The sequence below is a fragment of the Lithobates pipiens genome, unplaced genomic scaffold (genome assembly GCF_037356315.1).
Source record: "Lithobates pipiens isolate NorthernLeopardFrog02 unplaced genomic scaffold, aLitPip1_a1.2 Scaffold_23, whole genome shotgun sequence".
Lineage (NCBI taxonomy): Eukaryota > Metazoa > Chordata > Amphibia > Anura > Ranidae > Lithobates > Lithobates pipiens.
Window position 1 is genome coordinate 325896689 of NW_027507785.1, and position 26142 is coordinate 325922830.

General features: G+C 42.6%; 1 protein-coding gene across 1 annotated transcript in view; it reads left to right on the forward strand.

Annotated features, from left to right (window-relative positions):
* Positions 1-25886, forward strand: part of LOC143927151 (uncharacterized) — an 88292-nt gene extending 62406 nt beyond the window's left edge. The window contains exons 4-20 of the mRNA XM_077451100.1: positions 697-779; positions 1239-1283; positions 1887-2255; positions 3039-3083; positions 4119-4163; positions 4455-4520; positions 5265-5309; positions 5769-5993; positions 6705-7007; positions 7533-7577; positions 7773-7865; positions 10512-10610; positions 11787-12134; positions 12408-12530; positions 19311-19372; positions 25469-25617; positions 25792-25886. Coding sequence (XP_077307226.1) covers positions 697-779; positions 1239-1283; positions 1887-2255; positions 3039-3083; positions 4119-4163; positions 4455-4520; positions 5265-5309; positions 5769-5993; positions 6705-7007; positions 7533-7577; positions 7773-7865; positions 10512-10610; positions 11787-12134; positions 12408-12530; positions 19311-19372; positions 25469-25617; positions 25792-25886 — 2240 coding nt within the window. The remainder of the gene's footprint in view (positions 1-696; positions 780-1238; positions 1284-1886; positions 2256-3038; positions 3084-4118; positions 4164-4454; positions 4521-5264; positions 5310-5768; positions 5994-6704; positions 7008-7532; positions 7578-7772; positions 7866-10511; positions 10611-11786; positions 12135-12407; positions 12531-19310; positions 19373-25468; positions 25618-25791) is intronic.
* Positions 25887-26142: the final 256 nt, after the last annotated feature.

The following is a 26142-nucleotide window of genomic DNA, read 5'->3' on the forward strand; positions in this document are numbered from 1 at the left end:
GTCTTTTTCTGACCGGAATTCCGATCGTGTGTACGCGGCATAAGGGCTCTTCCACAACTGCGGATTCGTATTCAGCCAATCCGCTTGCTCAGCAGGGATCAATCCGGTGATCCGCGCTGAGCCTGCGAATGACAAGTCCGTCTCTACACACTGTGCAGGGACGGATCTGTCAGATCTCCGCTCTCCTTTATGGGGGGATGGGATGATTAGGGAACACCTGTCCGTTTTCATCCAATCCGATCCGCCAGACGGAGGGACAATAGGGTTTCCATCAGTCTGGGTTTTGCGGATCGGGGCGCACCGGATATCAGCGGACATGTCACTGCTGACATCCGTCACCCCATCAAGCTGTACGGAGTGTCCGTTCACATCCGCTGAAAAAACTGACAGGAGGATCTGAGCGGTCGGCGCGTGTGAAAGGGGCCAAACTATGACAATAACAGCACCACAAACAACAACTTCAACAATAGATCAAATGCCAACAAAAACAGCAACTAAAATTTCTCTTAATTACAGATACACCAACTACAACTGAACTACCTACAACTACAATAGTACCTTCTACAACTGCCTCACCTACAACTACAGAAGTATCTTCTACAACTGCCTCACCTACAACTACAGAAGTATCTTCTACAACTGCCTCACCTACAGCTACAGAAGTATCTTCTACAACTGCCTCACCTACAACTACAGAAGTATCTTCTACAACTGCCTCACCTACAACTACAGAAGTATCTTCTACAACTGCCTCACCTACAACTACAGAAGTACCTTCTACAACTGCCTCACCTACAACTACAGAAGTATCTTCTACAACTGCCTCACCTACAACTACAGAAGTATCTTCTACAACTGCCTCACCTACAACTACAGAAGTATCTTCTACAACTGCCTCACCTACAACTACAGAAGTACCTTCTACAACTGCCTCACCTACAACTACAGAAGTATCTTCTACAACTGCCTCACCTACAACTACAGAAGTATCTTCTACAACTGCCTCACCTACAACTACAGAAGTATCTTCTACAACTGCCTCACCTACAACTACAGAAGTATCTTCTACAACTGCCTCACCTAACACTACAGAAGTATCTTCTACAACTGCCTCACCTACGACTACAGAAGTAACTTCTACAACTGCCTCACCTACAACTACAGAAGTACCTTCTAAAACTGCCTCACCTACAACGACAGAAGTATCTTCTACAACTGCCTCACCTACAACTACAGAAGTATCTTCTACAACTGCCTCACCTACAACTGCAGAAGTATCTTCTACAACTGCCTCACCTACAACTACAGAAGTATCTTCTACAACTGCCTCACCTACAACTACAGAAGTATCTTCTACAACTGCCTCACCTACAACTACAGAAGTACCTTCTACAACTGCCTCACCTACGACTACAGAAGTAACTTCTACAACTGCCTCACCTACGACTACAGAAGTAACTTCTACAACTGCCTCACCTACGACTACAGAAGTAACTTCTACAACTGCCTCACCTACAATGACAGAAGTACCTTCTACAACTGCCTCACCTACGACTACAGAAGTAACTTCTACAACTGCCTCACCTACAACGACAGAAGTATCTTCTACAACTGCCTCACCTACAACTGCAGAAGTATCTTCTACAACTGCCTCACCTACAACTACAGAAGTATCTTCTACAACTGCCTCACCTACAACTACAGAAGTATCTTCTACAACTGCCTCACCTACAACTACAGAAGTACCTTCTACAACTGCCTCACCTACAACTGCAGAAGTATCTTCTACAACTGCCTCACCTACAACTACAGAAGTATCTTCTACAACTGCCTCACCTACAACTACAGAAGTATCTTCTACAACTGCCTCACCTACAACTACAGAAGTATCTTCTACAACTGCCTCACCTACAACTACAGAAGTATCTTCTACAACTGCCTCACCTACAACTACAGAAGTATCTTCTACAACTGCCTCACCTACAACTACAGAAGTATCTTCTACAACTGCCTCACCTAACACTACAGAAGTATCTTCTACAACTGCCTCACCTACGACTACAGAAGTAACTTCTACAACTGCCTCACCTACAACTACAGAAGTATCTTCTACAACTGCCTCACCTACAACTACAGAAGTATCTTCTACAACTGCCTCACCTACAACTACAGAAATATCTTCTACAACTGCCTCACCTACAACTACAGAAGTATCTTCTACAACTGCCTCACCTACAACTACAGAAGTACCTTCTACAACTGCCTCACCTACAACTACAGAAGTATCTTCTACAACTGCCTCACCTACAACTGCAGAAGTATCTTCTACAACTGCCTCACCTACAAAAACAGAAGTATCTTCTACAACGGCCTCACCTACAACTACAGAAGTACCTTCTACAACTGCCTCACCTACAACTGCAGAAGTATCTTCTACAACTGCCTCACCTACAACAACAGAAGTATCTTCTACAACGGCCTCACCTACAACTACAGAAGTACCTTCTACAACTGCCTCACCTACAACTACAATAGTACCTTCTACAACTGCCTCACCTACAACTACAGAAGTACCTTCTACAACTGCCTCACCTACAACTACAGAAGTACCTTCTACAACTGCCTCACCTACAACTACAGAAGTACCTTCTACAACTGCCTCACCTACAACTACAATAGTACCTTCTACAACTGCCTCACCTACAACTACAGAAGTACCTTCTACAACTGCCTCACCTACAACTACAGAAGTACCTTCTACAACTGCCTCACCTACAACTACAATAGTACCTTCTACAACTGCCTCACCTACAACTACAATAGTACCTTCTACAACTGCCTCACCTACAACTACAGAAGTACCTTCTACAACTGCCTCACCAACAAATACAATAGTACCTTCTACAACTGCCTCACCTACAACTACAGAAGTACCTTCTACAACTGCCTCACCTACAACTACAGAAGTACCTTCTACAACTGCCTCACCTACAACTACAATAGTACCTTCTACAACTGCCTCACCTACAACTACAGAAGTATCTTCTACAACTGCCTCACCTACAACTACAGAAGTATCTTCTACAACTGCCTCACCTACAACTACAGAAGTACCTTCTACAACTGCCTCACCTACAACTACAGAAGTAACTTCTACAACTGCCTCACCTACGACTACAGAAGTAACTTCTACAACTGCCTCACCTACAACTACAGAAGTACCTTCTACAACTGCCTCACCTACAACTACAGAAGTATCTTCTACAACTGCCTCACCTACAACTGCAGAAGTATCTTCTACAACTGCCTCACCTACAACAACAGAAGTATCTTCTACAACGGCCTCACCTACAACTACAGAAGTACCTTCTACAACTGCCTCACCTACAACTACAATAGTACCTTCTACAACTGCCTCACCTACAACTACAGAAGTACCTTCTACAACTGCCTCACCTACAACTACAGAAGTACCTTCTACAACTGCCTCACCTACAACTACAGAAGTACCTTCTACAACTGCCTCACCTACAACTACAATAGTACCTTCTACAACTGCCTCACCTACAACTACAGAAGTACCTTCTACAACTGCCTCACCTACAACTACAGAAGTACCTTCTACAACTGCCTCACCTACAACTACAATAGTACCTTCTACAACTGCCTCACCTACAACTACAATAGTACCTTCTACAACTGCCTCACCTACAACTACAGAAGTACCTTCTACAACTGCCTCACCAACAAATACAATAGCACCTTCTACAACTGCCTCACCTACAACTACAGAAGTACCTTCTACAACTGCCTCACCTACAACTACAGAAGTACCTTCTACAACTGCCTCACCTACAACTACAATAGTACCTTCTACAACTGCCTCACCTACAACTACAGAAGTATCTTCTACAACTGCCTCACCTACAACTACAGAAGTACCTTCTACAACTGCCTCACCTACAACTACAATAGTACCTTCTACAACTGCCTCACCTACAACTACAGAAGTATCTTCTACAACTGCCTCACCTACAACTACAATAGTACCTTCTACAACTGCCTCACCTACAACTACAGAAGTATCTTCTACAACTGCCTCACCTACAACTACAGAAGTATCTTCTACAACTGCCTCACCTACAACTACAGAAGTATCTTCTACAACTGCCTCACCTACAACTACAGAAGTACCTTCTACAACTGCCTCACCTACAACTACAGAAGTAACTTCTACAACTGCCTCACCTAACACTACAGAAGTATCTTCTACAACTGCCTCACCTACAACGACAGAAGTATCTTCTACAACTGCCTCACCTACAACTACAGAAGTATCTTCTACAACTGCCTCACCTACAACTACAGAAGTACCTGCTACAACTGTCTCACCTACAACGACAGAAGTATCTTCTACAACTGCCTCACCTACAACTACAGAAGTACCTTCTACAACTGCCTCACCTACAACTACAGAAGTATCTTCTACAACTGCCTCACCTACAACTACAGAAGTATCTTCTACAACTGCCTCACCTACAACTGCAGAAGTATCTTCTACAACTGCCTCACCTACAACTACAGAAGTACCTTCTACAACTGCCTCACCTACAACTACAGAAGTATCTTCTACAACTGCCTCACCTACAACTACAGAAGTATCTTCTACAACTGCCTCACCTACAACTACAGAAGTACCTTCTACAACTGCCTCACCTACAACTACAGAAGTACCTTCTACAACTGCCTCACCTACAACTACAGAAGTACCTTCTACAACTGCCTCACCTACAACTACAGAAGTATCTTCTACAACTGCCTCACCTACAACTACAGAAGTATCTTCTACAACTGCCTCACCTACAACTACAGAAGTACCTTCTACAACTGCCTCACCTACAATAGTACCTTCTACAACTGCCTCACCTACAACTACAGAAGTACCTTCTACAACTGCCTCACCTACAACTACAGAAGTACCTTCTACAACTGCCTCACCTACAACTACAGAAGTACCTTCTACAACTGCCTCACCTACAACTACAATAGTACCTTCTACAACTGCCTCACCTACAACTACAGAAGTACCTTCTACAACTGCCTCACCTACAACTACAGAAGTACCTTCTACAACTGCCTCACCTACAACTACAGAAGTACCTTCTACAACTGCCTCACCTACAACTACAGAAGTACCTTCTACAACTGCCTCACCTACAACTACAATAGTACCTTCTACAACTGCCTCACCTACAACTACAGAAGTATCTTCTACAACTGCCTCACCTACAACTACAGAAGTACCTTCTACAACTGCCTCACCTACAACTACAATAGTACCTTCTACAACTGCCTCACCTACAACTACAGAAGTATCTTCTACAACTGCCTCACCTACAACTACAGAAGTATCTTATACAACTGCCTCACCTACAACTACAGAAGTATCTTCTACAACTGCCTCACCTACAACTACAGAAGTATCTTATACAACTGCCTCACTTACAACTACAGAAGTATCTTCTACAACTGCCTCACCTACAACTACAGAAGTACCTTCTACAACTGCCTCACCTACAACTACAGAAGTACCTTCTACAACTGCCTCACCTACAACTACAATAGTACCTTCTACAACTGCCTCACCTACAACTACAGAAGTACCTTCTACAACTGCCTCCCCTACAACTACAGAAGTACCTTCTACAACTGCCTCACCTACAACTACAATAGTACCTTCTACAACTGCCTCACCTACAACTACAGAAGTATCTTCTACAACTGCCTCACCTACAACTACAGAAGTATCTTCTACAACTGCCTCACCTACAACTACAGAAGTATCTTCTACAACTGCCTCACCTACAACTACAGAAGTACCTTCTACAACTGCCTCACCTACAACTACAATAGTACCTTCTACAACTGCCTCACCTACAACTACAGAAGTATCTTCTACAACTGCCTCACCTACAACTGCAGAAGTATCTTCTACAACTGCCTCACCTACAACCGCAGAAGTATCTTCTACAACTGCCTCACCTACAACTACAGAAGTACCTTCTACAACTGCCTCACCTACAACTACAGAAGTACCTTCTACAACTGTCTCACCTACAACTACAGAAGTACTTTCTACAACTGCCTCACCTACAACTACAATAGTACCTTCTACAACTGCCTCACCTACAACTACAGAAGTACCTTCTACAACTGCCTCACCTACAACTACAATAGTACCTTCTACAACTGCCTCACCTACAACTACAGAAGTATCTTCTACAACTGCCTCATCTACAACTACAGAAGTAACTTCTACAACTGCCTCATCTACAACTACAGAAGTATTTTCTACAACTGCCTCACCTACAGCTACAGAAGTATTTTCTACAACTGCCTCACCTACAACTACAGAAGTATCTTCTACAACTGCCTCAACTACAACTACAGAAGTACCTTCTACAACTGCCTCACCTACAACTACAGAAGTATTTTCTACAACTGCCTCACCTACAACTACAGAAGTATCTTCTACAACTGCCTCAACTACAACTACAGAAGTACCTTCTACAACTGCCTCGCCTACAACTACAGAAGTACCTTCTACAACTGCCTCGCCTACAACTACAGAAGTATCTTCTACAACTGCCTCAACTACAACTACAGAAGTACCTTCTACAACTGCCTCACCTACAACTACAGAAATATCTTCTACAACTGCCTCACCTACAACTACAGAAGTATTTTCTACAACTGCCTCGCCTACAGCTACAGAAGTATTTTCTACAACTGCCTCACCTACAACTACAGAAGTATCTTCTACAACTGCCTCACCTACAACTACAGAAGTACATTCTACAACTGCCTCACCTATAACTACAGAAGTACCTTCTACAACTGCCTCGCCTACAACTACAGAAGTATTTTCTACAACTGCCTCGCCTACAACTACAGATGTATTTTCTACAACTGCCTCGCCTACAACTACAGAAGTATCTTCTACAACTGCCTCACCTACAACTACAGAAGTACATTCTATAACTGTCTCGCCTACAACTACAGAAGTACCTTCTACAACTCCCTCACCTACAACTACAATAGTACCTTTTACAACTGCCTCACCTACAACTACAATAGTACCTTCTACAACTGCCTCACCTACAACTACAGAAGTATCTTCTACAACTGCCTCACCTACAATTACAGAAGTACCTTCTACAACTGCCTCACCTACAACTACAATAGTACCTTTTACAACTGCCTCACCTACAACTACAGAAGTATTTTCTACAACTGCCTCACCTACAACTACAGAAGTATCTTCTACAACTGCCTCACCTACAATTACAGAAGTATCTTCTACAACTGTGTCACCTACAACTACAGAAGTACATTCTAGAACTGTCTCGCCTACAACTACAGAAGTACCTTCTACAACTCCCTCACCTACAACTACAATAGTACCTTTTACAACTGCCTCACCTACAACTACAATAGTACCTTCTACAACTGCCTCACCTACAACTACAGAAGTATCTTCTACAACTGCCTCACCTACAATTACAGAAGTACCTTCTACAACTGCCTCACCTACAACTACAATAGTACCTTTTACAACTGCCTCACCTACAACTACAGAAGTATTTTCTACAACTGCCTCACCTACAACTACAATAGTACCTTCTACAACTGCCTCACCTACAACTACAGAAGTATCTTCTACAACTGCCTCATCTACAACTACAGAAGTACCTTCTACAACTGCCTCGCCTACAACTACAGAAGTATTTTCTACAACTGCCTCGCCTACAACTACAGAAGTATTTTCCACAACTGCCTCACCTACAACTACAGAAGTATCTTCTACAACTGCCTCACCTACAACTACAGAAGTACATTCTAGAACTGCCTCACCTACAACTACAGAAGTACCTTCTACAACTCCCTCACCTACAATTACAATAGTACCTTTTACAACTGCCTCACCTACAACTACAATAGTACCTTCTACAACTGCCTCACCTACAACTACAGAAGTACCTTCTACAACTGCCTCACCTACAACTACAATAGTACCTTCTACAACTGCCTCACCTACAACTACAGAAGTATTTTCTACAACTACCTCACCTACAACTACAGAAGTATCTTTTACAACTGCCTCACCTACAACTACAGAAGTACCTTCTACAACTGCCTCATCTACAACTACAATAGTACCTTCTACAACTGCCTCACCTACAACTACAGAAGTATCTTCTACAACTGCCTCATCTACAACTACAGAAGTACCTTCTACAACTGCCTCGCCTACAACTACAGAAGTATTTTCTACAACTGCCTCGCCTACAGCTACAGAAGTATTTTCTACAACTGCCTCACCTACAACTACAGAAGTACCTTCTACAACTGCCTCACCTACAACTACAATAGGACCTTCTACAACTTCCTCACCTACAACTACAGAAGTATCTTCTACAACTGCCTCACCTACAACTGCAGAAGTACCCTCTAGAACTGCCTCACCTACAACTACAGAAGCATCTTCTACAACTGCCTCACCTACAACTACAGAAGTACCCTTTACAACTGCCTCACGTACAACTGCAGAAGTACCTTCTACAACTTCCTCACCTACAACTACAATAGTACCTTCTACAACTGCCTCACCTACAACTACAATAGTACCTTCTACAACTGCCTCACCTACAACTACAGAAGTATCTTCTACAACTGCCTCACCCACAACTACAATAGTGCATTCTACAACTGCCTCACCTACAACTACAGAAGTATTTTCTACAACTGCCTCACCTACAACTACAGAAGTACCTTCTACAACTGCCTCACCTACAACTATAATAGTACCTTCTACAACTTCCTCACCTACAACTACAGAAGTATTTTCTACAACTGCCTCACCTACAACTACAGAAGTACCCTCTACAACTGCCTCACCTACAACTACAGAAGCATCTTCTACAACTGCCTCACCTACAACTGCAGAAGTACCCTCTACAACTGCCTCACCTACAACTACAGAAGTACCTTCTACAACATCCTCACCTACAACTACAATAGTACCTTCTACAACTGCCTCACCTAAAACTACAATAGTACCTTCTACAACTGCCTCACCTACAACTACAGAAGTATCTTCTACAACTGCCTCACCTACAACTGCAGAAGTACCTTCTACAACTGCCTCACCTACAACTACAATAGTACCTTCTACAACTGCTTCACCTACAACTACAGAAGTATCTTCTACAACTGCCTCCCCTACAACTACAGAAGTACCTTCTACAACTGAACCACCTAAAACTACAGTAGTACCTTCTACAACTGAACCACCTACAACTACAGAAGTACCTTCTACAACTGCCTCACCTACAACTACAGAAGTACCTTCTACAACTTCCTCACCTACAACTACAGAAGTGCCTTCTACAACTGCCTCACCTGCAACTGCCTCACCTACAATTACAGAAGTACCTTCCACAACTGCCTCACCTGCAACTACAGAAGTACCTTCTACAACTGCCTCACCCACAACTAGAGAAGAACCTTCTACAACTGCCTCACCTACAACTACAGAAGTACCTTCTACAACTGCCTCACCTACAACTATAGAAGTACCTACTACAACTGCCTCACCTACAACTAGAGAAGTACCTTCTACACCTGCCTCACCTACAACTACATTAGTACCTTCTACACCTGCCTCGCCTACAACTACAGAAGTATCTTCTACAACTGCCTCACCTACAACTATAGAAGTACTTTCTACAACTGCCTCACCTACAACTACAGAAGTACCTTCTACAACTGCCTCACCTACAACTACAGAAGTACATTCTAGAACTGCCTCACCTACAACTACAGAAGTATCTTCTACAACTGCCTCACCTACAACTACAATAGTACCTTCTACAACTGCCTCGCCTACAACTACAATAGTACCTTCTACAACTGCCTCATCTACAACTACAGAAGTATCTTCTACAGCTGCCTCACCTACAAGTGCAGAAGTACCTTCTACAACTGCCTCACCTACAACTACAGAAGTATCTTCTACAACTGCCTCACCTACAACTGCAGAAGTACCCTCTACAACTGCCTCACCTACAACTACAGAAGTACCTTCTACAACTGCCTCACCTACAACTACAATAGTACCTTCTACAACTGCCTCACCTACAACTACAATAGTACCTTCTACAACTGCCTCACCTACAACTACAGAAGTATCTTCTACAACTGCCTCCCCTACAACTACAGAAGTAGCTTCTACAACTGCCTCACCTACAACTACAGAAGTACCCTCTACAACTGCCTCACCTACAATTACAGAAGTACCTTCTACAACTTCCTCACCTACAACTACAATAGTACCTTCTACAACTGAACCACCTACAACTACAGAAGTACCTTCTACAACTGTCTCACCTACAGCTACAGAAGTACCTCTTACAACTGCCTCACCTACAACTACAGAAATACCTTCTACAACTGCCTCACCTACAACTACAATAGTATCTTCTACAACTGCCTCACCTACAACTGCAGAAGTACCTTCTACAACTGCCTCATCTACAACTACAATAGTACCTTCTACAACTGCCTCACCTACAACTACAGAAGTATCTTCTACAACTGGCTCACCTACAACTACAGAAGTACCTTCTACAACTGCCTCACCTACAACTACAGAAGTATTTTCTACAACTGCCTCACCTACAACTAGAGAAGTACATTCTAGAACTGCCTCACCTACATCTACAGAAGTTCCTTTTACAACTGCCTCACCTACAACTACAATAGTACCTTCTACAACTGCCTCACCTACAACTACAGAAGTATCATCTACAACTGCCTCACCTACAACTGTAGAAGTACCCTCTACAACTGCCTCACCTACAACTACAGAAGCATCTTCTACAACTGCCCCATCTACAACTGCAGAAGTACCCTCTACCACTGCCTCACCTACAACTACAGAAGTACCTTCTACAACTGCCTCACCTACAACTACAATAGTACCTTCTACAACTGCCTCACCTACAACTACAATAGTACCTTCTCCAACTGTCTCACCTACAACTACAGAAGTATCTTCTACAACTGCCTCATCTACAACTGCAGAAGTACCTTCTACAACTGCCTCACCTACAACTACAATAGTTCCTTCTACAACTGCCTCACCTACAACTACAGAAGTATCTTCTACAACTGCCTCACCTACAACTACAGAAGTAGCTTCTACAACTGAACCACCTACAACTACAGAAGTACCGTCTACAACTGCCTCACCTACAACTACAGAAGTACCTTCTACAACTTCCTCAGCTACAACTATAGAAGTACCTTCTACAACTGCCTCACCTGCAACTGCCTCACCTACAACTACAGAAGTACCTTCTACAACTGCCTCACCTACAACTATAGAAGTACCTTCTACAACTGCCTCACCTACAACTACTGAAGTATCTTCTACAACTGCTTCACCTACAACTACAGAAGTACCTTCTACAACTGCCTCACCTATAACTATAGAAGTACATTCTACAACTGCCTCACTTACAACTAGAGAAGTACCTTCTACAACTGCCTCACCTACAACTACAGAAGTATCTCCTACATCTGCCTCACCTACAGCTATAGAAGTACCTTCTACAACTGCCTCACCTACAACTACAGAAGTACTTTCTACAACTGCCTCACCTACAACTACAGAAGTACATTCTAGAACTGCCTCACCTACAACTAAAGAAGTACCTTCTACAACTGCCTCACCTACAACTACAATAGTACCTTCTACAACTGCCTCACCTACAACTACAATAGTACCTTCTACAACTGCCTCACTTACAACTACAGAAGTATCTTCTACAACTGTCTCACCTACAACTGCAGAAGTACCCTATACATCTGCCTCACCAACAACTACAGAAGTACCTTCTACAACTGCCTCACCTACAACTACAATAGTACCTTCTACAACTGTCTCACCTACAACTACAGAAGTATCTTCTACAACTGCCTCACCTACAACTGCAGAAGTACCCTCTACATCTGCCTCACCTACAACTACAGAAGTATCTCCTACATCTGCCTCACCTACAGCTATAGAAGTACCTTCTACAACTGCCTCACCTACAACTACAGAAGTACTTTCTACAACTGCCTCACCTACAACTACAGAAGTACATTCTAGAACTGCCTCACCTACAACTAAAGAAGTACCTTCTACAACTGCCTCACCTACAACTACAATAGTACCTTCTACAACTGCCTCACCTACAACTACAATAGTACCTTCTACAACTGCCTCACTTACAACTACAGAAGTATCTTCTACAACTGTCTCACCTACAACTGCAGAAGTACCCTCTACATCTGCCTCACCAACAACTACAGAAGTACCTTCTACAACTGCCTCACCTACAACTACAATAGTACCTTCTACAACTGTCTCACCTACAACTACAGAAGTATCTTCTACAACTGCCTCACCTACAACTGCAGAAGTACCCTCTACAACTGCCTCACCTACAACTACAGAAGTTCCTTCTACAACTGCCTCACCTACAACTACAATAGTACCTTCTACAACTGTCTCACCTACAACTACAGAAGTATCTTCTACAACTGCCTCACCTACAACTGCAGAAATACCCTCTACAACTGCCGCACCTACAACTACAGAAATACCTTCTACAACTGCCTCACCTACAACTACAATAGTATCTTCTACAACTGCCTCACCTACAACTACAATAGTACCTTCTACAACTGCCTCACCTACAACTACAGAAGTATCTTCTACAACTGCCTCACCTACAACTACAGAAGTACCTTCTACAACTGCCTCACCTACAACTACAATAGTACCTTCTACAACTGCCTCACCTACAACTACAGAAGTACCTGCTACAACAGCAGGATTGAAAAACGCAACACCCACAGATAAAATTGCACCCGCTGCAACTACATCATTACTAACAGCGATTGTAACATCCAGTATTACAGCAGCACCAACAACAACAACTGCAGAACCAAGAACTACAGCAGTACAGAGCACAACTTCAACAACTACAACAATTAAGCCCACACTCACAGTACAGAAAACCTATAGTTATTTTTTTATTATAAGAATGGATCTGCCCTTCAGAGTGGAATATAGGAACTCTTCATCCAAACCATACAAGGAACTTAGTCAAAGGATTAGGATATATGTGAGTATATGAACTCTTTTTATTGGCCTAGATATTATTCAGAGTTTCTTGACATAAATTGTTTTAGATCGTTTAATGGAACTATAATGGCATTGAGTCATTTTCATGTTTTTTTTTAGTCACAGCTCTATTAACTTTTTGTTTTTTTAAAAACACAGGCTACTTTTTGTTTTTTTTAAAACACAGGCTACTTTTTTTTTCCAACTCTCGCTGCACTTCTCACCTTATCACCGGCTCTGTCCCTTCAGACTGACTCTCCAATCCTCTTTCAGGTTGAATGGCTGCTAATTTCGCTCAATGCGCTTCCTAATATGAGCCCAGGCTTTCATGGACCTGACTAGACATGTGCACTGACAAAAAAATGTGTTAGTTTTCATTTGTTTTTTTTTTGTTTTTTTTCTGAAATTTGGAATTCAAAAATTCGGCTATTCTGAAATTCGAAAAGCTGAAAAAAAGAAAGAAAATCAGTAAAAATTTGAAATAATAACTATCTAATAATAACTATTAAATTATAGTCATTGGAATTTCCTTTCAAATTTGGCTGTTTGTGAACGTAACGAATACAAATTTATCTGAAGTTCTGAATTTTCCAAAATATGCCGCATCTAAACAAATGGAATGGAACAAATTAATAATAAATAATAACAATAAAAAGGTTTTATTATTACTGTTATTTATCATTATTAGATTATGTTCCATTTGTTTAGATAGTGGCGTCGATAGGGGGTGGCTTTTGGGGCTATAGCCCCGAATCTGGGGCCCATAGCCCCGAGCCTCTGCAGGTGTCCCCAAGGGGAGGGAAGGCTCTCTGGGGACCCTGATGTAAGTGGGGGGCTCTCTGGGGACCCTGATGTAAGTGGGGGGCTCTCTGGGGACCCTGATGCAAGGGGGAGGCTCAATGGGGACCCTGATGCCAGGGGGAGGCTCTCTGAGGACTCTTATGTAAGGGGGGCTCTCTGGGAACCCTGATGTAAGTGGGAGGCTCTCTGGGGACCCTGATGTAAGGGGGGCTCTCTGGGGACCCTGATGTAAGTGGGGGACTCTCTGGGAACCCTGATGTAAGTGGAGAGGCTCTCTGGGAACCCTGATGTAAGGGGGGGGGCTCTCAGGAGACCCTGATGCAAGGGGGAGGCTCTCTGGGGACTCTGATGTAAGGGGGGCTCTCTGGGGAACTTGATATAAGGGGGGCTCTCTGGGGACCCTGATGTAAGTGGGGGGCTCTCTGGGAACCCTGATGTAAGTGGGGGGCTCTCTGGAGACCCTGATGCAAGGGGGAGGCTCTCTGGGGACTCTGATGTAAGGGGGGCTCTCTGGGGAACTTGATATAAGGGGGGCTCTCTAGGGACCCTGATGTAAGTGGGGGGCTCTCTGGGAACCCTGATGCAAGGGGGAAGCTCTCTGGAGACTCTGATGTAAGGGGGGCTCTCTGGGGCCCCCCGATGCAAGGAGGAGGTTCTCTGGGGACCCTGATGTAAGCGAGGGGCTCTCTGGGAATATATACATACACACACACGCGCGTATACTACTGTATATACATGTGTATGCCTGCCCAAGCATATGACTTTCTTTACTACGCTGCTATGGGCTCCAGCCCCAGATCTTTTGTAGACCTAGCAACGCCCCTGCGTTTAGATATGGCATTCGTTATTTCAGATGATTTGTATTCGTTACGTTCATTAACAGCCAAATTTGAAAGGAAATTCCAATACCTATAATTTAATATTTATTATTAGTTATTATTTCAGGTTTTCGGGTTTTTGAATCTTCAGATTTCCATTCTTTTTAATATTCAGATTTTTATTCTTATTTTTGGATTTTCAAATTTCAACATTTTTGAATTTCCTAATTTCAAATTTCCGAATTTGGAATTTCTGAAATTTTGGAATTTTTTCGAATTTCCGAAATTTTGAATTTTCAGAAATTCGAAATTCAGAAATTTGGAATTTCAGAAATTGAAAAAATTTGGAAATTAAGAAATTTGTCAAAATTCATTAAAAAACAAATTCGGAACTGAACGAATTGCACATGTCTAGACCTGACCCTTGGGGGTTCATGACAGCCTAGAGCAGTGATGGCGAACCTTGGCACCCCAGATGTTTTGGAACTACAATTCCCATGATGCTAAACTACACTGCAGAGTGCATGAGCATCATGGGAAATGTAGTTCCAAAACATCTGGGGTGCCAATGTTCGCCATCACTGGCCTAGGTCCACAGGAAATGTGTAGGCTGCGCTACTACTTGATTGATGTGCCAGAGGTAAGTAAGGAGTATTTCGCATGCTAATGATAATCCACCCCCTTGATATGTCCCAAGACAACGCATACACATGTCCCTCATTAACCTGTAGGCACAATATCTACTGGGAAAATGTAGAATATGGATGGGAAAATATAGAAATAGGGCTAGTCTCCACCTATGGATCCTAATGAAGTGGTACTAAACCGCCCCCCCCCCCCCCCCATGCCTCTGCCCCTGGGAGTAAGGCTTGTAACTGTCAGTCTTGCAATGCTTCATGGGACACAACAGCTGGAGGTCGGCATTTTCTTACCCCTGAAGGTGTTCTGACACAGTGTTCACCTTCTGACAAGGGGTTCACTTTGCTGTTCTTGCTCAGTCACTCAGAATATTGAAGTCATAGACAGCCAGGCACGGAGCATTTTCAGAACGGTAGCAATGGGAGCCATATTCTCACAGAAGCGTTTTTGTTTTTTTCACCGCTTCTGGGCCACCCCACGCATATATACTGCGGCAGGGCGGCCCTTTAGCACGCAATCACGTACCTGATTCTTTTTTTTTTTTCATCGAGTCGGTGGCGCGCATGCGCGCCTCCGGCGGCGCGCTCCTGCTGTGATTGGACACAGCGGGAGCCAATCAGCAGGTCCGGCGTGCCTGATGTCTGCCAGGACCGGCCGATCGTTCCCGAGGCAGACAGAACGGCGGATCGTCGTTCTGTCAGAGGGGAAGATGGAGATCTTGTGTTTCTGCTTAGCAGGAACTCAGATGTCTGTCTTCCCCCAGTCAGAGCACCTCCCCCACATTTAGCAAGCACTCCCAGGGAACACATTTAAAGCGGGAGTCCGCCAGGAGTCCGCGTTTTTTGTTTTTTTTTAAAAGCCAGCAGCTACAAATACTGCAGCTGCTGACTTTTAAAATAAGGACAATTACCCGCCCAGCGCGCCCTCGATGTCGGCACCCGAAGCCGATCTCTCGATCATCTCTCGGGTGCTGCCGCCGCCATCTTGGGTATGGGAATCAGGAAGTGGAGCCTTTCGGCTTCATTTCCCGGTTCCCTACTGCGCATGCGCAAGTCGCGCTGCGCAATAAGGATGGTCCCCGCTGTCTCTGGGATCTGTGTGTTTCCCAGCAGGCAGCGGGGGACTTTCGGAAAGGGGCGTAAATTCTGCAGAATCTACGCCCCTTTCCGCAGAGAGCTATCCCGGAAGTGGGTGCAGATACCTGTTCTGCTGTTCCAATGAGAGGAAGGTCCACTTTAGGGTGGACCTCTACTTTAACACTTTGATTGCTCCTGATGTTAACCCCTTCCCTGCCAGTGTCATTAGTACAGTGACAGTCTTTTTTTTTTTATCACTGTATTGGTTTCACTGGTCTCCAAAAAGTGTCACTTGGGGTCAGATTTGTCTGCCCCAATGTCGCAGTCCCGCTAAAAATCACTAATCGCTGCCATTATTAGTTAAAAAAAAAAAATCGAATTTCATAAATATATCCCATAGTTTGTAGACGGTATAACATTTTCTTCTTTTTTTCCCCACAAATAGAACTTTCTTTTAGTGGTATATGATCACCTCTGCTGTTTCAATTTTTTTTGCGCTATAAACAAAAATAGAGCGACAATTTTGAAAAAAAACAAACAAACAATATTTTTTACTTTCTGCCATAAAACACATCCAATAAAAAATAAAAAAATAAATAAAAAATCGAAATTCTTCATAAATTTAGGCCAATATTTTTAAACAAAATATCCCAACAAGCATATATTGGATTAGTTTGCGCAAACTAATCCAATATATGCTTATTGGGATATCAATTTTATTTGTGTACAGCATCGCATGACTGCGCAATTTCCAGTTAAATTAACGCAGTGCCATATCGCAAAAAATGGTCTGGTCATTAAGGGGGGGGGGGGGGGTAAACCTTTCCGGAGCTGAAGTGGTTAAAGTGTATATCCAACCAAAACTTTTTCTTTTCTTTTTGAAAGGAGTGGAGAAGGATTAGAACCTCTGTCAGTTTGTTTTTGATTTCCCCTCAACTCCTGTCTTGGTGACAACTGTACTAACAAACTGAAAGTGAGGGAAAATCTGCAAAAGGAAGCACAGACAGCAGTGAACATTGGACGGGGGTTCTAATCTTTCTAATTTCTACAAAAAAAAAAAGCCATTTTAATTTCTGTCTGTGTTGATGTTGGAGATTTTACCCCCTTCCTGACCAGAGCACTTTTTGCGATTCGGCACTGCGTCGCTTTAACTGACAATTGCGCGGTCGTGTGACGTTGCCCCTAAACAAAATTTACGTCCTTTTTTTTCCCTACAAATAGAGATTTCTTTTGGTGGTCTTTTATCACCTCTGCGGTTTTTATTTTTTGGCGCTATAAACAAAAAAAAAGACAATTTTGAAAAAAAAAAGCAATATGTTTCACTTTTTGCTATAATAAATATCCCGTCAAAAACATATAAAAAATATTTTTTTTTCCTCAGTTTAGGCCGATACGTATTCTGCAATAAGAGTATATTGAATGCTTTGTGCAAAAGATATAGTGTCTATAAAATAGGGGATAGATTTATGGCATTTTTATTTTTTTGCCAGTAATGGTGGTAATCTGCGATTTTTATTGTGACTGCAGCCTTATGGCGGATACATCGCACACTTTTGACCCATTTTTGGGACCATTGTCATTTATACACAGCGATCAGTGCTATAAAAATGCACTGATTACTGTAAAAATGTTACTGGCAGGGAAGTGGTTATACACTAGGGGGGGGGGGGGGGCGATCAAGGGGTTAAATGTGTTCCCTCTCTGTGTTCTAACTGAAGGGGGGAGGGGACTGTCTAGGGGGAGGTGAAAGATCGCTGTTCATACTTCGTATGAACACACGATCAGTCTCTTCTCCCCTGAGAAGAACCGGAAACGGTGTGTCACCAGCGATCACGGGAGCCCGGTGGTGATCGCGACCGCCGGTGTTCTGGCATATTCAGTCCGGCCATCATATAGCGTCCGCCCCGTACTGCGCATGCGCAGCACGGGGCAGACGAAGCTTTGTAAAATTTCCGAAGCTGAACAGCGCCTGCGCCGTGAGTGGAGGTGGTAGCCCCACCATCCAAGCTGACATAGGGTTGTGAAAATTAGACGGCCCCTCGCGGACGAGCTTCGCTCGCCACGCTTCGGGCTCGGCCTCGCTGCGCTCAGCTCTTTTTTATTCCTACTCTATGTCCACTTGGCTAGTGGGGATAGAACCTGGACTCAGTGCGCAGGCGCCGTTCATCCTCGGCTATTTTCGGAATCTGTGTTGCTGTGTACTGCGCATGCGCAGTACGCAGCGGACACTATCGGATGGGGGATCTTATATGATAAGACACCGGCACTTGCTTCGGCACCGAAGCAGCGGGCACGCGTGCGCACCCCTAATGGCCACAGGGCAGAGCGACGTTTTGCCCAGCTGTGCCATTCTGCTGTAGTACAACTGTGGAGGCTGGTCGGCAAGTGGTTAAAGCCCACAGGTGCTTTTTTTTTTTTTCTACCACTACTATTCCTTTATATTGGCTTTTGGAATTTACAAATACAGCGATTTAGAAATCAGATGAAAGGTTTAGCGCTGGGAAACAATTTTTGATAGATAAAAATGCATTTTATATACAACTATATAGATTGGACCAACATGAGGGACAAATGGGGAGGAAAGAGGGACAGGGGGACAAGTCCTTTGAAATCAGGGACAGTTGGGAGCTGTGTATAGGTGTGTATCAGGCCTGATCACATTTTCTAATTTCTGAATTCCTGGCCTTCAAATGTTAACACGACAAATCAATAACCGAATTATTTCTGTTCTCTTTGCAGGCGCTCATACTCATTCGCCAAACGTTGTTTGATTGTATTGGTGTCACTGTACATGGCTTCAGGTAAGTTACCCCAATGCCCCCCCCCCCCCTTACATCAGAGTTTCCCTTTACATCAAAGTCCGCAGCATTCCCCTTTACACATACACTATATTACCAAAAGTATTGGGACGCCTGCCTTTACACGCACAACTTTAACCACTGGGCACTTAAACCCCCTTCCTAACCAGACCAATTTTCAGCTTTCGGTGCTCTCGCACTTTGAATGACAATTACTCAGTCATGCAACACTGTACCCATATGGTGGTATTTAATCACCGCTGGGTTTTTTTGCGCTATAAATCAAAAAAGACTGAAAATTTGATTTAAAAACAAAAAATAATTATTTGTTTCTGAGTATTGGCGGAGATTTGCAGTGTTGCAGAGTATGGGCAGAGTATTGCACAGTATGGGCAGAGTATTGCACAGTGTTGTAGAGTATTGGCAGAGTATTGCACAGTGTTGTAGAGTATTGGCAGAGTATTGCACAGTGTTGCAGAGTATGGGCAGAGTATTGCACAGTGTGGGCAGAGTATTGCACAGTGTTGCAGAGTATTGTCAGAGTATTGCACAGTGTTGCAGAGTATTGGCAGAGTATTGCACAGTGTTGCAGAGTATTGCACAGTGTTGCAGAGTATTGGCAGAGTATTGCACAGTGTTGCAGAGTATTGTCAGAGTATTGCACAGTGTTGCAGAGTATTGTCAGAGTATTGCACTGTGTTGTAGAGTATTGGCAGAGTATTGCACAGTGTTGTAGAGTATTGGCAAAGTATTGCACAGTGTTGCAGAGTATGGGCAGAGTATTGCACAGTGTGGGCAGAGTATTGCACAGTGTTGCAGAGTATTGTCAGAGTATTGCACAGTGTTGCAGAGTATTGCACAGTGTTGCAGAGTATTGGCAGAGTATTGCACAGTGTTGCAGAGTATTGTCAGAGTATTGCACAGTGTTGCAGAGTATTGTCAGAGTATTGCACAGTGTAGTAGAGTATTGGCAGAGTATTGCACAGTGTTGTAGAGTATTGGCAAAGTATTGCACAGTGTTGCAGAGTATGGGCAGAGTATTGCACAGTGTGGGCAGAGTATTGCACAGTGTTGCAGAGTATTGTCAGAGTATTGCACAGTGTTGCAGAGTATTGGCAGAGTATTGCACAGTGTTGCAGAGTATTGGCAGAGTATTGCACAGTGTTGCAGAGTATTGTCAGAGTATTGCACAGTGTTGCAGAGTATTGGCAGAGTATTGCACAGTGTTGCAGAGTATTGTCAGAGTATTGCACAGTGTTGCAGAGTATTGTCAGAGTATTGCACAGTGTTGTAGAGTATTGGCAGAGTATTGCAGTGTTGCAGAGTATGGGCCGAGTATTGCACAGTGTGGGCAGAGTATTGCACAGAGTTGCAGAGTATTGTCAGAGTATTGCACAGTGTTGCAGAGTATTGCACAGTGTTGCAGAGTATTGGCAGAGTATTGTACAGTATGGGCAGAGTATTGCACAATATTGGCACTGAGCAGCGCTGTGGGAACTACACATCCAGCCCACAGCGCTGCTGCCATCTCTCCCCCTCTCCCCTCGCACTGTACCGATCGGTACAGAGAGGGGAGGGAGAAACCGGCGTCATGACATGACGCCAGTTTGTTTACAAGTGATCGCTCCGTCATTTGACGGTAGCGCCCATTTACCACGATCCGTGATACGCTGGGTCTTCCGGACCCGGCAGTCACAGATGTTTGTGGGAGCGCACCCCAGGGGACACGCGAGAGCAAGATTCTGGGAGGACATCAATGAACGCCCTCCCAGAAAAGCATGACCGCGCTGTAGTCGTCTTTCGGCTATGGATCGGTCGGCAAGTGGTTAATGGCATCCCAGTGTTAGTCCATAGGGTTCAATACTGAGTTGGCCCCATAGGTGCAACGCAGCCTATTTCAGTAGGGTGTGCACCCCAAAGCTCAAACACACAGCACAGGCAAGTCCTTTTTGTTGTTTTTATTATTATTTTATTGAAACTTGTTTATTTTTACAGTTTTTATTTATTTATTTTAACATTTATTAATTTATTTATTTATTTAAACATTTTTTAATGGCCCGTTTGGTGAAATACCAAGATTCTACACAGATCCCCGATGCCTTATATTTAAGACTAAAAAAGGGGACTGATGATGGGATGGAGGCACAGATGCCAGAACCAATCCCCCTACAGTGCAGCCAGAGGGAGGGAGAGGAGGAGAAGCCGACATACCACTGCAGGGCGGAAGTAACATCAAACGTCCCTTCCGCCCATAGCTCATAAAGCAATGTTTTTTTATTTTTTTTTATTTTTTTATGACATTTCATTTTTTATTTATTTTTTGCATTTTAGTGTAAATATGAGATCTGAGGTCTTTTTGACCTCCCCCCCAGATCTCATGTTTAAGGGATGTTTTGATACTTATTTATTTTATTAATTTTTTAAAATAACAGCTTAAAAAAATAAAAATAAAAGGTAAAATAAATAAGAGAAAAAATGAAATTTTTTAAACGAAAAAACGTCGAGCAAAAGCGAAAAAAGTTATTTTTTCCCCCCCAAAAAGTGCGCTTGGAAGAGCGGAAATATGGTGTGACAGAAAGTATTGCAACAGCCGCCATTTTATTTTCTAGGGTGTTAGAATTTATATATATATATATAGATAGATAGATAGATAGATAGATAGATAGATAGATAGATAGATAGATAGATAGATAGATAGATAGATAGATAGATAGATAGATAGTCAGATACTATAGATAGATAGATAGATAGATAGATAGATAGATAGATAGATAGATAGATAGATAGATAGATAGATTTATAGATGTAGATAGATAGAATAGATAGATAGATAGATAGATAGATAGATAGATAGATAGATAGATAGATAGATAGATACAGTGGTGTGAAAAAGTGTTTGCCCCCTTCCTCATTTCCTGTTCCTTTGCATGTTTGTCACACTTAAGTGTTTCGGAACATCAAACCAATTTAAACAATAGTCAAGGACAACACAAGTAAACACAAAATGCAATTTGTAAATGAAGGTGTTTATTATTAAAGGTGATAAAAAATCCAAACCATCATGGCCCTGTGTGAAAAAGTGATTGCCCCCTAAACCTAATAACTGGTTGGGCCACCCTTAGCAGCAACAACTGCAACCAAGCGTTTGCGATAACGTGCAATGAGGCTTTTACAGCGTCCTGGAGGAATTTTGGCCCACTCATCTTTGCAGAATTGTCCTAATTCAGTTACATTAGAGGGTTTTCGAGCATGAACGGCCTTTTTAAGGTCATACCACAACATCTCAATAGGATTCAGGTCAGGACTTTGGCTAGGCCACTCCAAAGTCTTCATTTTGTTTTTCTTCAGCCATTCGGTGGTGGACTTGCTGGTGTGTTTAGGATCATTGTCCTGCTGCAGAACCCAAGTTCGTTTCAGCTTGAGTACACGAACAGATGGTCGGACATTCTCCTTCAGGATCTCTTGGTAGACAGCAGAATTCATAGTTCCTTTTATCACCGCAAGTCTTCCAGGTCCTGAAGCAGCAAAACAGCCCCAGACCATCACACTACCACCACCATATTTTACTGTTGGTATAATGTTCTTTTTATGAAATGCAGTGTTCCTTCTACGCCAGATATACTTGGACACACACCTTCCAAAGAGTTCCACTTTTGTCTCATCGGTCCACAGAATGTTGTCCCAAAAGTCTTGGGGATCATCAAGATGTGTTGTGGAGAAATTGAGACGAGCTTTGATGTTCTTTTTGCTCAGCAGTGGTTTTCTCCTTGGAACTCTGCCATGCAGGCCATTTTTGCCCAGTCTTTTCCTGATGGTGGAGGCATGAACGCTGACCTTAACTGAGGCAAGTGAGGCCTGCAGTTCCTTGGACGTTGTTGTGGGGTCTTTTGTGACCTCTTGGATGAGTCGTCGCTGCGCTCTTGGGGTAATTTTGGGCGGCCGGCCACTCCTGGGAAGGTTCACCACTGTTCCATGTCTTCGCCATTTGTGGATAATGGCTCTCACTGTGGTTCGCTGGATTCCCAAAGCTTTGGAAATGGCTTTATAACCCTTTCCAGACTGATAGATCTCAATTACTTTCTTTCTCAATTGTTCCTGAATTTCTTTGGGTCTCGGCATGATGTGTAGCTTTTAAGGATCTTCTGGTGGACCTTACTGTGTCAAGCAGCTCCTATTTAAGTGATGCCTTGATTGTGAACAGGTGTGGCAATAATCAGGCCTGGGTGTGGCTAGAGAAATTGAACTCAGGTGTGGACAACCACAGTTATAGTATGTTTTAACAAGGGGGGCAAACACTTTTTCACACAGGGCCATGATGGTTTGGATTTTTTTTTCACCTTTAATAATAAACACCTTCATTTACAAATTGCATTTTGTGTTTACTTGTGTTGTCCTTGACTATTGTTTAAATTGGTTTGATGTTCCGAAACACTTAAGTGTGACAAACATGCAAAGGAACAGGAAATGAGGAAGGGGGCAAACACTTTTTCACACCACTGTAGATAGATAGATAGATAGATAGATAGATCTATAGATGTAGATAGATAGATAGATAGATAGATAGATAGATAGATAGATAGAACTATAGATGTAGATAGATAGATAGATAGATAGATAGATAGATAGATAGATAGATAGATAGACAGATAGATCTATAGATGTAGATAGATAGATAGATAGATAGATAGATAGATAGATAGATAGATAGATAGATAGATCTATAGATGTAGATAGATAGACAGATAGATAGATAGATAGATAGATAGATAGATAGATAGATAGATAGATAGATAGATAGATCTATAGATGTAGATAGATAGATAGATAGATAGATAGATAGATAGATAGATAGATAGATAGATAGATAGATAGATAGATGTAGATAGATAGATAGATAGATAGATAGATAGATAGATAGATAGATAGATAGATAGATAGATAGATCTATAGATGTAGATAGATAGATGTAGATAGATGTAGATAGAGAGATAGATAGATCTATAGCTGTAGATAGATAGATAGATAGATCTATAGATGTAGATAGATAGATAGATAGATAGATAGATAGATAGATAGATAGATAGATAGATAGATGTAGATAGATAGATAGATAGATAGATAGATGTAGATAGATAGATAGATAGATCTATAGATGTAGATAGAGAGATAGATCTATATATATATATAATGTTTGGGGGTTCTAAGTAATTTTCTAGCAAAAAAACAGTTTTGGTGTTTACAAGTTAAAATCTCAGAGTCCTTAAGTGGTTAAAAGGAAATATATGTGAAGCGCTCCCTCTTTTTGTCCAAAAAAAAAAAAAATTACTATGTGGTGTAGATACAAAATATATAATAAAGTGGTGACCTCTAGTGGGAGTATTAAATATGACACCAAAAATATATTTAGATCTATCACAAGGAAAGTGGTATGTGCAACCAGTGACCTCAGGTGGGTATAAAAATTGCACATACCACTTTCGTTGTGGTTGTATAATCTTTTTGTGTCTACACCACATAGTATTTTATTAATTTATTTATTTTTTTGAAAAGAGGGAGCGCTTCACATATTTATCCTTTTATTCTGGTCTGCTAATAACAGTTGGTGTTAAGTAGCAACCTCTTAGCCCTTGTACACACGGTCGGACATTCCAACAACAAAATCCGTCGGATTTTGTCCGACGGATTTTGTCCAAAACTGGTGTTGCATGCACACGGTCGGAACGTAGTGACGTTCGGTCGTTGCGATGGGACTACGTTCCGGCTAGTAGCCAGTAGTTTTGGTCTAGGAATTTGATCTGAGCATGCGTGGCACTTTGTCCGATCGGAATTCTCTACAAACAATCGGACAAAGTCCGATCGGATCATGTTGTCGGAAAATTTTATAGCCCAGCTCTAAAACTTTGTCGGTCGGATATTCCGACGGAAAACAGTCCGATGGAGCCCACACACGGTCGGATTAGCCGACAACACGGTCCGATCGGACATTTACCGTCGGAATGTCCGACCGTGTGTACAAGGGCTAAGATTTATTATATAGCACTTACTTTATATTAGTGGCGCAAAAGTACATTTCTTTTTATTTCTGTGTTTTCTCTACAGTCCAGGCTCCACCATCGCCAACACTTCAGCAGAATTCCTGGATAATATTTCTAGTAACGTAGAAGTACAGAGAGTGTTTGAAATGAATAGACGAGATAATGGCACCTTGGGGGACATCCCTCTCATTCCTGATAACACGACGGCTCCAGGTAGGTGAAACCATCGAGGAATAAAGTTTGTGTAGCAAGAAAAGGAAGTATTCATACAAAATATGGGGGGGGGGGGGGCAGATCTCTACATCTATTAAAGGCTGAGCCCCTGTAAGTATGTGTTTTAATAAAGCACCATAAAAGGCGTGTTTTACACGTGTCTGTTCTCTACAGACCAGGCTCCACTGTCTGCAACGCTTCCGCAAAATTCCTGGCTAGCAATCCTACCGGCACGGACGTACAGGAACATTTTATTAGTAATTTGTTAGATCATAAATTACCGTAAATAAACCGCGTTCTCATTTGCATAAAAATAAAATAAGAACTCAAAAGTCCAGTGGATTATTGTGATAGTCTCCGTGTTCTTTCCAAATATTCCAAAGAAAAGTGTCCAGTGGCGGCTGCTCGTGCAGGGGTGCCACCCACAATCCATGCGATCGCACCCTACTCTACATGCAGGGCTCCGGGCAGGCATGCATTCCAATGGGGTTATTGTTTATTTTTTATTTATTTTAAGCACGTGAT